This window comes from Dysidea avara, chromosome 9 (genome assembly GCF_963678975.1).
Source record: "Dysidea avara chromosome 9, odDysAvar1.4, whole genome shotgun sequence".
NCBI lineage: Eukaryota > Metazoa > Porifera > Demospongiae > Dictyoceratida > Dysideidae > Dysidea > Dysidea avara.
The window spans coordinates 2,517,351-2,534,325 of record NC_089280.1 but is presented as its reverse complement, the minus strand read 5'-3'; the positions used below and the strand labels follow the sequence as shown (position 1 = coordinate 2,534,325).

Sequence of the window (16,975 nt, the reverse complement as noted above, 5' to 3'; positions counted from 1 at the left end):
GGCGCCTCCGAGGGCCTCACTGACACAAAATGAGATGAGTGCCGAGATGAGTGCTTACGACAAAGACCTCGACTCAGCTGTGTTCGACGACAATCAGGCATTTGTACTGGGCTGGCTAGAGGGTTTGACCGATGAAGCAGACAAGAAAGCTCGTCGGGAGAGACGTGGCGACGTACTTAGGAAGGCGTCGCATGTGCTCAGCGTAGAAGTAATTCAGTGTGTTTTGTCTAGCGGACATTTTTCTGGTTAGTTTTTTGTACGTACGTAGCTAGCAGTTGTGCACTCGGATAATCTTGAATTTCATGTATGTGTTAGCTATATGGTTAGCTAGCTCATAGTACTAGCTACGTAGCTATAAGTATAAGTGCAGCAGAACCGAAAACATAACAGTAGCTAGCTATATATAGGGGGTTACTATTCAGTGGACTGGACTACTGGACTGGAACACTGGACTGGACTACTGGACTGGAACACTGGACTGGACTACTGGACTGACATATTTTTGATTTTTGCACATTATATGGTTGGATTTATGGAGTCTTGCTAGTAAGCACCCTTGGGGCACCTGCAGCCCACTTCTAAACGCTGAAGACGAACAACGGAATACGCGAAAACTGTCTTTTATCTTAATAATTTCGCTACTGTTCATTATGCCACTATACAATACTTATTTCTTACCCTGGTGTGTAGTAATGCTGCAGGCAGTGCAGGGAATTGATTGTGCAATAGTTAATCAGCAATCAACTAGCCAGTAGACGGTATCCTTCGAGTTATATCTTTAGAGCAAGCTTGAGGAGCAAGCAAGCTAGTCTCGCTGCCAGACTTCTGTCTCAGTGCAGGGGCTTATCTATTAAAGATTATAAGTGCCCATACTGAAAAATCTCTAATTGGTAAGCCCCTGCACCGAACTAGAGGCAAGTCTAGAGGTCTGGCCATGCTGGCGAGACTAGCTTACTCCTCAAGCTTGCTCTAAGGATATCTTGAAAGTTATTGTCTACTGGCTAGTTGATTGCTGGTTAACTATTGCTGTCACATTCAATTACTACACACCAGGGTAAGGAATAAGTGTTGTATAGTGGCATAATAAACAGCAGCGAAATTATTAAGAGACAGTTTTCGCATATTCCACTGTTCGTCTTCAGCATTTAGAAGTGGGCTGCAGGTGCCCTAAGGGTGCTTACTAGCAAGGTTCCGTAAATCCAACCACAGAATGTGCAAAAACCAAAAATATGTCAGTCCAGTAGTCCAGTCCAGTATTCCAGTCCAGTATTCCAGTCCAGTAGTCCAGTCCACTGAATACTAACCCCCCTATTTATATAGCTAGCTACTAAGGTTTAGTGTTCGGTATCAAAATTACCTGTCTGTAGAGGTAGAATTGTTTAAATCTATAATTATTCTCTGCAGAAACGTTTGTTTTGCATGCGTGTGTAGAGTTTACAGGAAACAGTAGCTATAATGCTGAGTGTTCACAATTCACAAAGGAGTGCATTCTCCAGGTCACTCCACACTACCATGTACAGCTAATACCATTTACCTCACAAGGGATAGCACATGGGGGATGATGCCAGACTGGAATGTAGATGATATACACATTGTTATTGTTGTACAATTGTTTTGTGTGATGAGTTTCTCCATTGATATTCATGGGTCACTACATGTTGTAGGAACAGATAGGTAACTGCTGTAGCCATATAGGTCTGGAGAAGTAGCATCACTGGAGTGACAGACATTTATGGAGTGTTGTTTCATAATAACATAGTACACTTGTGCATTTCTATATCATCATATTCCTTATGCTGATGTCTGTTTGGTTCTGGTATTTTTGATCCATTAATGAAGGCTGGGTTAGAGCAAAGTTAGCCACTTGCTAAACTGTTCACAAAACTACGCATTTGAGAACAGACATGTGTTCATGGTTGCCAGGCACCAGCCATGTCAAGATTCACCTGTATTAATTGCTCTTTATCATTTTCTGTATTCTATTTTTCAGCTGTTCTTTGTGTTATCATTTATTGCTCAAATTGGAATGTCTAGACATACTTTTGTTTTCCATACATTTTAATTGTTGCTGGACAAGTGCTAAGAATTGCTCTGGTGACTGACCATTATTTTGCACACTGCAAAGTGCTCTGCAAATAACTAGCCATGCTGCGTATAGATGCCATAATTGTAAATCACGACATCTAATGCAGTTTAACTTTATAAATGCCTTGTACAAGATCTTAATTTGCCCTCAAGTACCTAACTGGTAAAGTTGATAATACATAAAAATAAATGCTCTATAGCTGACATGAACATTTTTTTACATTTTATGTTGTTTTTTAGATGTGATTAATGATGCAGACTCAGCTGGAAAGGTACTGGAAAGTTCTCATAACATACACTCTGTTGAATCATGTTGTTCAATCCATCATAGACACCTTTACATTTGGCTGCAGAGGGACACAATCAAGTATGTGTGTGTGTGTGTGTGTGTGTGTGTGTGTGTGTGTGTGTGTGTGTGTGTGTGTGTGTGTGTGTGTGTGTGTGTGTGTGTGTGTGTGTGTGTGTGTGTGTGTGTGTGTGTGTGTGTGTGTGTGTGTGTGTGTGTGTGTGTGTGTGTGTGTGTGTGTGTGTGTGTGTGTGTGTGTGTGTGTGTGTGTGTGTGTGTGTGTGTGTGTGTGTGTGTGTGTGTGTGTGTGTGTGTGTGTGTGTGTGTGTGTGTGTGTGTGTGTGTGTGTGTGTGTGTGTGTGTGTGTGTGTGTGTGTGTGTGTGTGTGTGTGTGTGTGTGTGTGTGTGTGTGTGTGTGTGTGTGTGTGTGTGTGTGTGTGTGTGTGTGTGTGTGTGTGTGTGTGTGTGTGTGTGTGTGTGTGTGTGTGTGTGTGTGTGTGTGTGTGTGTGTGTGTGTGTGTGTGTGTGTGTGTGTGTGTGTGTGTGTGTGTGTGTGTGTGTGTGTGTGTGTGTGTGTGTGTGTGTGTGTGTGTGTGTGTGTGTGTGTGTGTGTGTGTGTGTGTGTGTGTGTGTGTGTGTGTGTGTGTGTGTGTGTGTGTGTGTGTGTGTGTGTGTGTGTGTGTGTGTGCGTTGGTTATAGTTTAATGCTTTCAAAGTATATATCACTTTGTTTTCTTTCTCATAGTCCAAAGCCTCTCGTTCTTTTCAGATTTCAATGTTTACACATTACTGCTAGCAAATCATGTTTACCAGCACATTTGATATGTTAACAAATAATGTCAAAATGACATATTTTCTGGGGCCATGTACCAGTGCTTAATATACATATATGCTATTTGTAAAGCTTTCAGAAACAATAAACACAATTTAGTTTGTTGATAGTTCACATAAGTGTTTTTACTGATTAACTTCTGCCAAGATTTATTTGTAGGAGCAATTAAGAACTTTGCCTAGTTACCAACTAGTAACTAAGTAAACAGTTACATCATGCTAGCGTAATGATGTGAAACTCTTCCTATATAGATGATCAATCACTTCTGGTTACTGTTGTATTACATGTCTCCTATACAATACTAGGGATCAGTCAATAGCTAATGATCCATATAGTTATACCTTAAAATGGTGAATTACTCCATTATGACTGATCATGAATGTGATGATAGTATTGTCCTGTTTAGGACATCAGACCACACAACAAGGATGATGCATTGAAGACCATCACACTGCTATATGAGCATGGTGCTGACCCATTTGTGAAGTGTAAGGAAGGAGCAACACCTAAGGATGTGGCTGTCACTTGTGATTTCAGACTTGGATCAGCACTGATAGGTATACAACATAGATGGAAGATAGCAGTGTTTTGCTAAAATTATTATTATTGGTTTTATCTATAGTGTAACAGTTACTTATATACATGCTAACTAACTACGTATGTGTTTAGACCCTTTAAAACTTTATAGATATATAGTAAGTCAAGAGCTTATCATTGCCTGTTGTTTGTATATTGCCACAATTGTGTTTGAGAAATTTTTTATGTGTGTAAATTGGTTTACCAGTGCATCATACTAGACTACTTAATAGTTACAAATATTTGTGGTAATGCAAGCCATGGACCATCTACATATGCATATACAGTAGCTATAGTTATTTTCTAGATGCATGTGATGTTCGGTTCGTTGTCTTATAATAATTCCCTTTACTCGTGTGTGGAAGCTCAATGTCTTTGTTGTTTATTTTATCATGCCATTATTCATTGGTTCTAAGAAAAATATGTTTAGTGGGAAATATTAAGCTGTTATGCATTTAGCACATTATAATTCTTATTTGCAGAAATACTTGAAGGAATGTGGACAGAACAATGCTCATTTTCAAGTACACTGGGCTACAAAGAAATAGTTTCCTTACAACAGAATATATTGGAATGGTGAGCAGTTAATCCCATAAACTTTATACCATATAAGGGGAAACATAGGTGGATAGTGAATGGCCAGCTAAATTGCATTTGGTGAATGAAAACATTGGCAAATTTAAGCTATTATAAAAACAATAGTCTCAGGTTTTATGAATTAATTGGCAGGGCCATGGGGGTAAACTTTGGTGTATAGCGTGCCAACTAAATTGCATTTTGCTAAAGAGACTTAGCTCAGCTTTCAGCTATAACAATGATTATATCAGGTGCTACGAGTTACAGTAATCGGCAGGTTAATTAAACTTGCAGTGGCTTGCCAAAGTCTCCCTCCCTCTGTTTGGTTAATAATCAAGAGTTAATAATAGACACAGCAGTTTAGTGCAGATGATACTTAAGGCTCCACACCAAAGATCTAGTGACTCATTAATTCCTGCTACTATGAATGCATAAAGTTTAAAGAATCCACAGTTAACCAGAACCATATTTTACAGGTTCTGTATCAAGTATTTCATGTACAGTAGCTAGTTACTATGTGCAAACATGTGGAATTCTAGCAGTTACTTACATCTAGTATCATACAGTGTATTACAAATCATAATATGTACCACAGGGCTATAAATCAGCAACTCTCTCACATTGTGCAGTTTATGTTGACAAGCAATCAACAATATTCAGTGGTCAATTTGTTACGGAATACTGAGTTGAATGGGAAGACACTATTTCATGTTGCAGTCTCGGTAGGAAATACACAGATATTGAAGACATTGATTGCCAGTAATGGCCTGCCACTTAACACAATAGCAAACAAGAGATGGGATCAGATCATCACAGATACAACACAAAAGCATTGTGTCACTCCATTGTCACTGGTGTTTTCACATATTTCAGCCAGTGAACTTACTGACGTATTTGTTAACCAACAGTCAAAAGGAGACTACTTGACTCACATCAGTCTCTCTGATATGGGCATCATTAAACTTCCCAAAGAGTTGTTCAGGTTTTCTTGTTTGACCAACCTCAGTGTTAGCCACAATAAACTAAGGGATCTTCCATCTGAAATGTCGTCAGCCTTGCTACCTCAACATTTGAAGGAGTTGGATCTGTCACACAACCACATTATGTGTCTCCCCATAGAACTGTTTGGCTTACCAAGTTTACAAAAACTCAATGTTTCCAATAATCCTCTTACTTCACTTCCAAGTGAATGGTGGTTGTCTAGGAGTTTAGAGCACCTGAATTTTTCCCAAACACAATTAAGGGAATTGTTTTCTTCTAATCAAATGTTTTCAACACCTCCTACTATAAAGATCACTACATTTTCCTCATCAAAATCTCACCGGCTTCGTAGCAGGACAGAAATCCTCAGGGAATCTGAAGACCCGATGGTATTTCTTAATCAACATGATGGCATGTCACTGCTGAGTCATCTTGATGCTAGCCATTGTCACTTGAAAGAGTTTCCAAAATGCTTTGCTTGTTGTTTTCCAAACTTAAGCTACTTGAATATTTCTGGCAACAATATCACATCTTGTTGTGTCATCAACGAGCTTCCAGCAGTATTGGAGGAGCTGGATATCAGCCATAACAATCTGCAACCAGGAAGTTGTACATTTACATTATCTGGTGAAAAGGATGATCTGTCGTGTCACAGAGATTCTAGTGTTTCATCGTGTCATCACATGAAACATACTAAACTACCAAAATTGACGGTTTTAAATTTGGCTGGCAATGTGGACATGAAAGAAGTAGTCCTGTACCCTACAGCTATGGATAGGAGTATCTCTACTAACATGTTCTTTCCAAAACTAAGAAAGTTGAACTTGAGCCATTGCAATTTAGAGCAGAGTCCCGAGCACCTAGTAAAAATGACTGACTTGTACAGCTTAAATGTCAGCTACAATAACTTCAAAATTCCACAGCAGATCTGTAACATGGAGGATCTCAGGATATTCACCTATGATGGGTTGAAAGATCCAGTTGTTCCTGACTTGAACAAATTCACTACTGTGAAAGAAAAACAAATGTTTCTCAGGCAGCGCAAGTGAGACAATGGTCTTGTATAGCATACTGTACTATATCTTATGTTGTTTATAGTGCTTGTGGTGTTCCATCAGTGAAGCTCATGTTTGTTGGATATAGTGGTCATGGAAAGACTACCCTACTTAATCATATGGTTAATGCTGGCAAGCCACAAGGACAAGGTATCACAAAATTATAGTCCCTTCATTAGGGTTGGGCAATATTTCAATATTATTGCCTGTATGCAATATTAAGATGTGCAATACTGAGTACTGCAGCTTTTTTGAAAATACCGCAATACCATTATTTTGTGCAATATTATTGCATTTTCTGCATAATTGCTAAGAGAGAAATTGTGTTATTAGTGCTTTGCAGTGACTACAGGACTGACACAAACATTAGAGGGCTGTACCTAGAAGCACTGAAGGTCTGACAGCAACTTGTACTGCCATTACATATCAGAGTTGAATACTGTAGGCCCACAATAATGTCTTATCTATGACACATAGTATCTTATAGTGGTCATGGCAATACTCGCAATTATCACATGATCACCTCAGTGCAATAATTGCAAGTAGAAAATACCAGTACCACCCAACCCTACCCTTCATAAGTCATACCCACTAGTACATATGGAATATTCACTTACCTATTGGTATTATAGACATTTACACCCATAGACAATTCTTGGAGGGGATCAAAAATAATTACAAGTTAGAAAACCAGGCTTCTGAATGCGAGGAATGGCATGGTGGAATGGAATGGCGTGTTAGATAGTTTCACCTATTTGTCACCTTTTAAAAATACCACATCCTAACAAAGACACACCCTGAAAACCTGGGGGAGGTTGCGGCATAGAATGTCACTGTCTGTCATTTTCTTAAGAATTTTAAATCCTACAGCGTCTGAGAGTTGCACCCCCAGATCCCTAAAATTCACTTTGCGTTACATGCAATCACACAGCATTATTCGTGCTGAGCTCTGCATATTTGCCTACTGTTTATATCATTCTTCAAAACTGGACACCAATAGACAGAACACTTTGAATGATGCTAATGTACACAATAGTGTTTTGTGCAACCAAGGAATGCTAATACATCCTGGCGCATGACAGACAAGTGTGTATTTTATAGAAAACAAGAAAACCCTATTTTCACGCCTTCATACCTTAACCACTGAAAAGAAATAGCCCAATTTTTCTGCGAAACATCCCTTGGGATGGGATATATTCCACACCAACTTTGAGCTAAATTGGTCTAGCTGTCATTGAGATTTGGCATGAGGCTATTATGCTGAGCATTGTGCTTTTGAGCAGTGCTCATAAAATTACCTATTATGCTTTGGAGAATTGCCCATTATTCCCAAACTTATACCACCATAGTTGGCTAATAATGCCAGTTGATTGCTATATCAGACCATTTTCATTGATGTTTAAGCTTCGAATAGTCTTGAATTCTTTAGCTGGTTGCTGTATTAGAGTATTTCATTTCAATGTGACTGCTTTATTAGAATAAATAATATTCAGTGACTACTCTATTAGAGAATCTCGATCTTTTTTAACGGAACTATGCAATTTGCAGATTTTCCTACTGTTAAAGCTTTTTAATCACCTCAAAATGCTAGCATAATTCCTGATTCCCACACATACCTATTATGCCTGAAATTATGCCGGCGCATAATTGCCGCATCCCTAATTGATATACGTGGCTTAAAATTTGTCTTACTTTCTTTGTATTTATCCTCTTCTATTAATTTTTTACACCACTTACAAAAGTTGCCATAACTCGTGCAAGCCGTATTGGATTCTTTTCACATTTGGAGGGTATAAAAAGCATGCATTTGTCTTCCAATTTCTGTGTGGATTTGTAGAAGGGGTGCAAAGTTGTGAGTGGTTTTCAAAAATTGCAAGTGTGATTTTTTGTCATGCCTGCAGGGTAAGATACTGACAGAAACAACTTACGAATCAGCATACAAATAGACTAACCATCATAGTGTGGATCTTTTGTGATTTGAAAGTACTGAGAGTATTAGTTAAAGAGAGATACCATGTGGAACAAGTGCAATCAAGATACTCTAATAAAACAGTCACCAAGAAGTACAGGGAAAATGTTGAAAAAAAATTATTCAAGGTGACCTCCACACCTATATTATGCCCAAACCTTTTACACTCTGCCATGGCTGTCAGTTGCTCACCTCACTTATAATTAATTTCTACCTTGTAAATAGAAGTTCTAGTTTAGAATATAATTTCATGCATCTATCCATGGAAATTCTGATTGTACTATGAGTGTTGTATTAGAAATGCTCAGAAAAGATATGAGATGGATATGATGCATTTAAATGAACAAGACTAATGATATTTATAATGAATGGCATGAAATATAAGCAATTCCCTGAACATTCCAGAGTGTATTCATTGTATAGCTAATTTGATGTGATGCCAGCTTCACTACATTAACTTATCAATGTTACAGATGAGGTGAAACCAACGGTTGGTATTACGCTAACGAAGACATGGATTTACACTCCAAGACCATCTGTTGATCCTGCAATAGCATTTTACCCTTGGGACTTCTCGGGACAAGTAAGCAATTATCTATTACACATGACTATGGAAATGATTTTTGATACAGTACGTCCCTAGTTATCTGAACACTGATTATGTGAACATTAAAAAGTGACCATTCAATCAGAGTATATCATTGCTAGTGTGTGTTATTTTGTATGTTGAGTTTGGGCTTCAGTTATCTGAACAAATTCATCTATCTCAAATTAAGATTTCCAATTCATGTAAACAGTGCTGGCATTACAATTATAATGATGTTAAAATATTGCACAATAATGGTCTGTTTTATCAACTGTATGTTTTTATAATAGGCAAAATTTCTTCCCTCTCATGAGTGTTTTATTGCTCCAAGAGCTATTTATGTCTTGTGCTGGAAAACATCTGATGGGGAAGCTGGAATTATACAGCTCAAGGAAACACTTCTTGTAATGAAGGTAATATTGCTTGGAATAATGTTTGGTTGAATGAAATACTATACATGTATCTGTGTTGTTAAACAATCCTTCCTGTAAACTGGACAATTTGCCCCCAATGTTTTCTTTAATGTTCTCAAAAACACATATGACATGTTTTACAGGGTGCCAACATTTTTAATAACAAATCACAACTGGTTTTTGCAGGCCAGAGCCAAGTATGCTGCAGTGGTGGTAGTTGGAACTCACATTGATCTGGTAGATCACTTTAACAACAAGAAAAGAATGATGTTTGAGCGAAAGATTGAACAGCTTTACTTCAACAAACGTTATCCTGACATTAAAGCTATCTGTTTTGTTACTTGTAAGGGAAAACATAAGTCCACCATAGCCAAACTGTGTACCAAACTTTATGAAGTAGCTGCTTCACTGGAGACACCTTTAGGTAATCTCCATGACTACCAACTAGCTAGTGGTTACATGTGGTTGTTACTGTATACAGGTGTGAAGAATTTTACTCAGAAACTTATCACAATGAAAATCCCTGAAAGCTATTACAGACTGCAAGGTGGGATCTTGGCAGCAGCTTATTCTAAATCTGCCAAAACTCCTATTTTATCACAAGAAGAAATTACAAGGTAGTAGTAGACATCAAAGGAGTCATTATTTCACACCCTATTCAGGTTGGGACTACAGTATGGGTTAGATGAAAGTGAAACTACTGTTGCCATCACATACATCAAGGAACATGGTTAGTAGAGCATAATAATAATTATAGTACCTGTATGCAAGCATATTTTAGTGTTTTAATGCTCAACACATATTTTCTTTCTTAACAAATCAAATCTGTATGTACAGGGTGAATGCAATTTAATGCTTTCTAGATTTGTGTCTAATATGCCAGCCTGTTAAAAGCATAATAAGCTGGAGTGCTATGCCAACATAATGCTAGCATATTAGGTTGATATTTCAAACTATGGAGCTTAATTTCATGAAAATATATCGATACTCCCTAATAGAGCAGTCAGTGGACACTACAAGCTGCAATAGAGCACTTAAATGCATTGTACATAGCTCCTTAGCTCAACACTCTCTAATAGAACAGTCACTTTGTAGTGAAATACTCTAATAGAGCATTCATTGATTAAAATATTCCAAGATAATAGAAGAAATGTTGCTAACCTTAGAGCATAATACAAGCATAATGGGAGCACTGAAGGGCATAATAGGTGAAAATTTTGGGAAATTCCTGAAAGCAGTTTGGGCAAAATTTTAAGCATATTTGACTCAGGCCTAACACCTTCACTTGTAAAGCTAACAGTGTCTATATCTCTAAGATAGCTATTTGTATTCATCTACAGGTAATCTGATTCACTTTGATTCAGCAGAATTAAGAGATTTCTACTTCATCAATCCCCAATGGTTATCAGATATATTTACACATGTGATCCTGCTACCAAACGAATGTGAGTAACCACAACAAAAATGTATCAGTATACTTGTTGATGTTGTAATTTTGCTTTTGTTTGTAATGCAGTTACCAACATTGAAGATGGGAAGGTCAGGAAAGTAATGGTGGAAAGATCCCTCCTAAAAAGGTTTAAAATTTCAGCAGAGATCATGGAGCCTGTATTTACACTGCTTCAAAAGTTTGAGATAGCCATTCCACTCAGCATTGACATGCTACTAATACCGTCTTTTCTTCAGAACAAGGGACCCAAGAGATTGTTTTCCATTGAGCGATACAATTTTCCTCGCAGGAAACGTTTTGGTTCTTGTAAATTTGATGACTCTTCAGCCACAAAACACAGCAGGAATGATAAAGTACGATTTTCTGTATTGGAAATGATGTCAGTTGATTTACACTCCTCTGGTATGTGCTTTCGGAGACTTTTCTTTGCTGACCGTATTCCACCCAACATTTGGCCAAAGTTGATAGCACGATTTTTGTTATCAGTGCATCAGAATAGTTTCCATAAGATAATCTGTGACAATTGTATACCTGGAGTTCCTTACAAACTAGCATTTTCTGCAGGAGATGCACTGATTGGTAATCTGTTGTGTAAATGGTCTTATGGTAAAAACTATGTTGAGCTCAGCTTAGGAGAGTATGTACTTCTGCGTGTGAATGCATTTCGAAGCTATAACAATGATAAGAGCAAGCACATGACAATTTCTGCAACAAAGAAAAGGCTGGAGATTATGCTGGTCCACAAGCAGAATGGCAGAACTGCAGAAGAATTAATGCTTAACCGAGAAGGCTTTGAAGTTAACATACCTGATTATATAATCATATCTCGTAACACAGAACAAAGCATTGATGTCCACAAGTCTGATCTTATGAGTATGCAAATACTGTCGCATGTTTTGGAGACAATTGATGAAGTCCTGAGAGACTGGTTTGAGGGCTTATCAGAGGAGGGCATTTATTCTGATAAACACCTTTCTCACATTATCCCTTGTCCACATTGCTGTGGTGATGATGTTATTGAAGAGGAGATCAATGGATATGATCAAGATGACGTCTTTCCCAATCATCAAAACGGACCCATGACCAATGCTAGTGATGCATTTGCTATACAGTTTCTGCTACAGCAAACAAATAAATGTGATAGTGTAATTTGCAGTCGCCATGGGAAGCTGAAAATAAAAGATCTTGCACCAGATGTGGTAAGGATAATGATCTAATAAGTAGTGAAACAAGCGCACCAAGAAGTGAGATGCTACTTCTTTTGTTTATATTCAGCAATTTTATGTTGGCGAATTGTATTTTGACAGCTGTGTAAGCTGTGCAAAGACTACCATATATACTTTTGTAGGAGGATATATTGGTAGGGGGACTTCATTGCATTTACAATGATGAGATTTTTACTGCTAGAGTTGTATTACATGCATGGTTGGCTTACTATAAATTCAACTAAGTTTCCTCCTCACACATTTTCTGCTATGTTGTGTTATAAATGTTGTTACTGTGGCACACATGCAGCGTGTGTGTGCGTCTGCATGTACGTGTGTGTTATCATCCAGCCAGTTATGATTCTTGTTTGATAGGTATTTGATGATGTTGCAATTGACAAAATTGATGACAGTAAACTGGAGCTTGAACAGCTGTTGGGACAAGGAGGATTTGGTGTGGTGAAAAAGATGAAGCTACTAACAGTAATAAAGCACAAGCTATAATTAGATGTAGTATTGCTGGTCTGTTATTTGCAGGATCCAGTCCAACATGTAGCTGTGAAGTCATGCACCGGGAGCATGTGGAATGAAGACTATAATAACGAGCTGATCCAGATTTATGCAGATATACGACAAGAGCTGAACAAGCTGATATCACTAGATCACCCCAACATTGTCAAGTGCATTGGGTTCTGCTTATCATCCCTATCATTTGTGCTGGAGTGGGCTTCATTTGGCAGCATGACTAAGGTGCTTGAGAACTACAAGAGTTGTGGCTATCATCTCTGTCCTGAATCAGTAGTGGATATATTGCAGCAGGTATAGTAGGATTCATGTATACATTATTTGAATGCTTACATATGTATATACACTGTTATAGGCATCACTAGCACTGGCTTACCTTCACAATAAGGCCATTGTCCACTATGACATCAAACCTGACAATATACTGGTGTTTTGTTTCCCACAAGCTGGTCATGATTGTTATAGTGAAAATCAATCTATCAGTTGTAAGGCTTGTCAAAATGATGGTGTTTTAGTCAAGCTGGCTGACCTTGGAATATCAGCGTTAGCAGGTCCAGGGGGATTCCACAGAAAACCAGCTACTCCAGGCCACACTGCTCCAGAAGCCATTAGGTGTGCAGGGAAAGAACCACTTGGTGAAAAGGTAAACATAATAGAATTATAATCTACTGTAAAAATATACTTCACTTCCTGTAGGTTGATATATTCTCACTAGGGATAACACTCTATGAGTTGATGACTCTGCAACTACTACCTCCCCCTAATGTACTAGGTTTTGAGTTTGATTGGGATATTGAGAGTGGATTACGTCCACCACTGTTTACCAGTGGGGTAAGGATATTATTGTATTCAAATGTAACAATTTGATGTTAGGTATACAGCACTATCTAAGGGGAAGGGTGCTCATATAACTGAATATCAAACAGAAAGTTCTCTCTAGTTACTCTAATAGATCATACACCTGATGACAAAGTACTCTAATAAAACAGTCATTATGTTGTTCTGATAATTGACATTCAGATAGCTGCGTCTTCGCTGTTTATACTGTATATGTATAGAGTGCCATTAGGCACTGTATAGCTACTGATAAAAATTGAAATTTATGGTAGTTCTACGTAGTTTGGCACATGCAAAACTTACCACCATATAGCATTAAGTGACTAAACCATGTACACATTGTACAAATGAAGTGGTATGGTTCCAGTGGCCGCTGTCCTGTTATTGCTATTGTTAGGGTACATTATAGTATTATGGTCAATAGGCTGATATAAATATTATCAGTGTTGGGAGTAACACGTTACTTATGTAACGCGTTACATAATATTGTTACTTTTGTGGTAACTAAGTAATATAACGAAATACGCTATAAAAACAAGTAATATAACTCAAGTTACTTTACTTACAAATGTAATGCATTACCTAAGTAATATAGTTATTGTAACGAGTCTAATATTACATAATATTATTACTACAAGTAACGAAGTTACTAATCTCGTTAGTAATCCACTGAGTAACGCCTAGCCACAACGAAGTAATGAAGCCTACTGAATGAAGCTTATTCACCAGCTTCTTACTTATAACCAAGATTTGCACATTGTCCAACAATGCAATCATGTCACGTGATAAGGTGGTAGTTTTACACATGACAGCTTAAGGCTGTGGACACGAAGTAATATAATATGTAATATTATTATAGTTACTTTATTTTATGGGTAATATGTAGCTGTAACTAAATAGTTCAGTTGCAAGTAATATGTAACTAGTTACTTTTACAAAGTAACTTGCCCAACACTGAATATTATATTCTTCCATGTCAATGAGGCAATGTATATGTCATGCATGCTAACATATAAAAACAGTGTAATCAAATATTCCAAAATGAGGGCTTGTGCTCACATGATACAAATAGTTTGGTGCTCAGATCACATCAGTATGTAGCTACAGTAAAGTATGTTATGTACAGACAGCTTTAGTTTTGAGTTTTATTTTATTCTATTATTTTGGTTTTATAGAAGAATCCCAAGTACCCAATCATCCTAAAAGAACTAGTGGTGAACTGTTGGGCTCAAGAGTATGCTGCCAGGCCAACTGCTCAGGAAATAGTTTCCATATTCCAATCACCAGATTGTCTCAAACTGACAAACACTTACAACACTGAACTACCATACAGTGTAGTATCTGCTGCTCTGGTTGTTACTGTTGAGGATCAACAGTCACTATGGTTGGCTCACACCACCAATGATGGGTACAGTGTTACAGTGTACAAATTTGCAGAGAATATTAATTTTATGGTAAGTACTGCTGATTAGGTACCTGCCAATTTAGCCCACATGGTAAAGAGTATAATGGGTGCCTGAAGTATTACAGCGGATTTCATGTGCGCTTAAAAATTGCGTGTTGCATATGGCAGTTTGCGTGTATGTAAAATGAACAATGTTATTGAAATATTTTACATAAACGCAATACGCAATTTTCAAACGCACATGAAATTCACTGTAAGAATAATGATAGCATAATGACTGTGATATACCTTTGTCCCAAGTTGCTTGTGAAAATGCATGTGGCAGAAAGAAAAGTTGACAAGAACAGTCAATATAGATCTAATAGATCAGTCATACATTTTGCTAATGTACATAAATCAAGATAGGTAATTGGTAAAAAAAATCTATTAGCAACAATAGGTATATAGTTAAAGTCTTTAGAGTGAAACTAACATTTTATCTGTAATTTACAGGCTACTCCTATTGAAATGAAGGTCCCCATACAAGCAATGTGTCAAGTTGGTACACAGATTTGGATGATGTCAGCTCAAGGGAAGCTGATTGTGGTCAGTGCCATAACTCATGACATCACACAACAAATTGATAGACCAGAACTTGCCAGAGATGACGTTATTGGCATGAAAACTATTAATAACCAAGCTGGATTATTTGTTGTAATGTACAAAAGTGGTTTGGTCATATTCGTCTCATCTCAACCAAAACGTCGCAGTATTTCACAGAGTCACAGTGTGCAACCATTTCTCCTTTCCTTGGGTGCAAAGGGATCTCAACAGGATGAAATAAAATTATCACCCATAACAGTTTCATTACCTGATCTGTATTCTATTGATGTGTATGTTCCACAAGATGATGGGCTAATAGAAGTGTGGTGTGGGTGTGACAAGGGTGTGATTGAGATCATCATTCCTCCTGATGGAGACTTCAAACCAGGGTCATCACTAATGCTGAACACTCATGATAGCTCAGCAGATATTCCTCCTGATGCCAGCATCATACAGCTGATGTCATCTCTACATTCCCAGTCTAATACAACTCGTGTGTATGCCTTACATGGTAGTGGGAGCGTTGTTTCTTGTTGGAGCGTCGGTGAACAGCCAACACTGAACACTGTAATCAAACTGTCTCCCCATTTCAACTCACCAGGTAAATAAAACTATTATTGACAATTGTTTCATGCATAACTCCATTATAAATCTAGTGAGCCTACGTGTTTAAGTTTACAACATGGCTGTATTATTTTGTGTATATCCCATATAGTTACTAGTATTCTTGCCATACAACTTACTAAGTAGATACACTATAAACTGTTCTTTCATGTGCAGCTCTATCTATAATACAAAATCTGTTTCATTCTGTGTGTAGTTTCACATGCAGTGTAGTGTGCCTGTATTTCGTGTGTTCATCTTAAGTAAAGACATAACAATTCTTCATCCCGTACAGCTACTGCTATTCTCCCACTGAAGAACCACCTGTTCATTGCAGACAGTAAGGGAAGTGTGTACAAATTAAACCTCACTGATACCAATGATTGTCAACTACTTGTTGGTCATCACCAGTCAAATATGCAACTACACCTCTTTGCCTTATATGGCCAGATGAGCACTAAAGGATTTCTGTCCGACATTGGCAGTGTTGGTGAAGGTGTGGATGAAAGGCTGACATTTGCTAGTATACCCTGTGACGTCTTGTTGAGCATGGGAGCAGGTTATCAAGACGCCTTCCACAATGATGAGACCCCCAACCCTCCACTGCACTTCACCACATGGACCATCCCGTGATCTAATAATATGTGTATAATAATATAGCATAGTGTAGCTACATATTGGTATACATGTGTATAGGAAGCTTTATATCCATCCACCAACTTTGTTGTGTGTAGCTATTATTAAATAATAGCAGTGTGCAAGGGATGATAAATTATTTTATCACTACGTACATGGATGTAGATCAATCATGTATTTTCTACTTATTTTTGTTACAATGTTTGACAGATTCATTTTCTATAATTTAAGTATTACTGTTATATTAACTGGGCAAAAAATCTAAAAAAAATTAAGCAGGATTTCAATTGACTGATTATGAGTCAACACCCCCACCACCCTACTATTGTTACATGCACAATATAACATACAGTGCAGCCTGCAAAATAAAACT

The 16,975-nt window shown here is 37.7% G+C and overlaps 1 protein-coding gene across 1 annotated transcript; it reads left to right on the top strand.

Annotated features, from left to right (window-relative positions):
• LOC136265804 (leucine-rich repeat serine/threonine-protein kinase 1-like) lies at window positions 1–16,807 on the top strand. Its single transcript, XM_066060723.1, has 21 exons — window positions 1–245; window positions 2,326–2,357; window positions 2,417–2,452; window positions 3,610–3,760; window positions 4,262–4,355; window positions 4,951–6,381; window positions 6,435–6,541; window positions 8,834–8,943; window positions 9,237–9,359; window positions 9,546–9,783; window positions 9,841–9,976; window positions 10,022–10,089; window positions 10,700–10,804; window positions 10,876–12,008; window positions 12,390–12,497; window positions 12,552–12,833; window positions 12,895–13,182; window positions 13,236–13,370; window positions 14,552–14,830; window positions 15,274–15,964; window positions 16,262–16,807. Exons 1-21 carry the CDS (start codon window positions 35–37, stop codon window positions 16,597–16,599), a joined length of 6,096 nt encoding a protein of 2,031 aa, XP_065916795.1. The 5' UTR covers window positions 1–34; the 3' UTR covers window positions 16,600–16,807.
• The last annotated feature ends 168 nt before the right edge of the window (window positions 16,808–16,975 follow it).

Bases quoted from the DNA above. Each gene is read 5' to 3' on its own strand.
- LOC136265804 (XM_066060723.1), top strand. From the start codon at position 35: ATGAGTGCCGAGATGAGTGCTTACGACAAAGACCTCGACTCAGCTGTG. The intron at 246-2,325 runs GTTAGTTTTTTG...GTTGTTTTTTAG, and splicing joins GTCTAGCGGACATTTTTCTG to ATGTGATTAATGATGCAGAC. The intron at 8,944-9,236 runs GTAAGCAATTAT...TTTTTATAATAG, and splicing joins CTTGGGACTTCTCGGGACAA to GCAAAATTTCTTCCCTCTCA.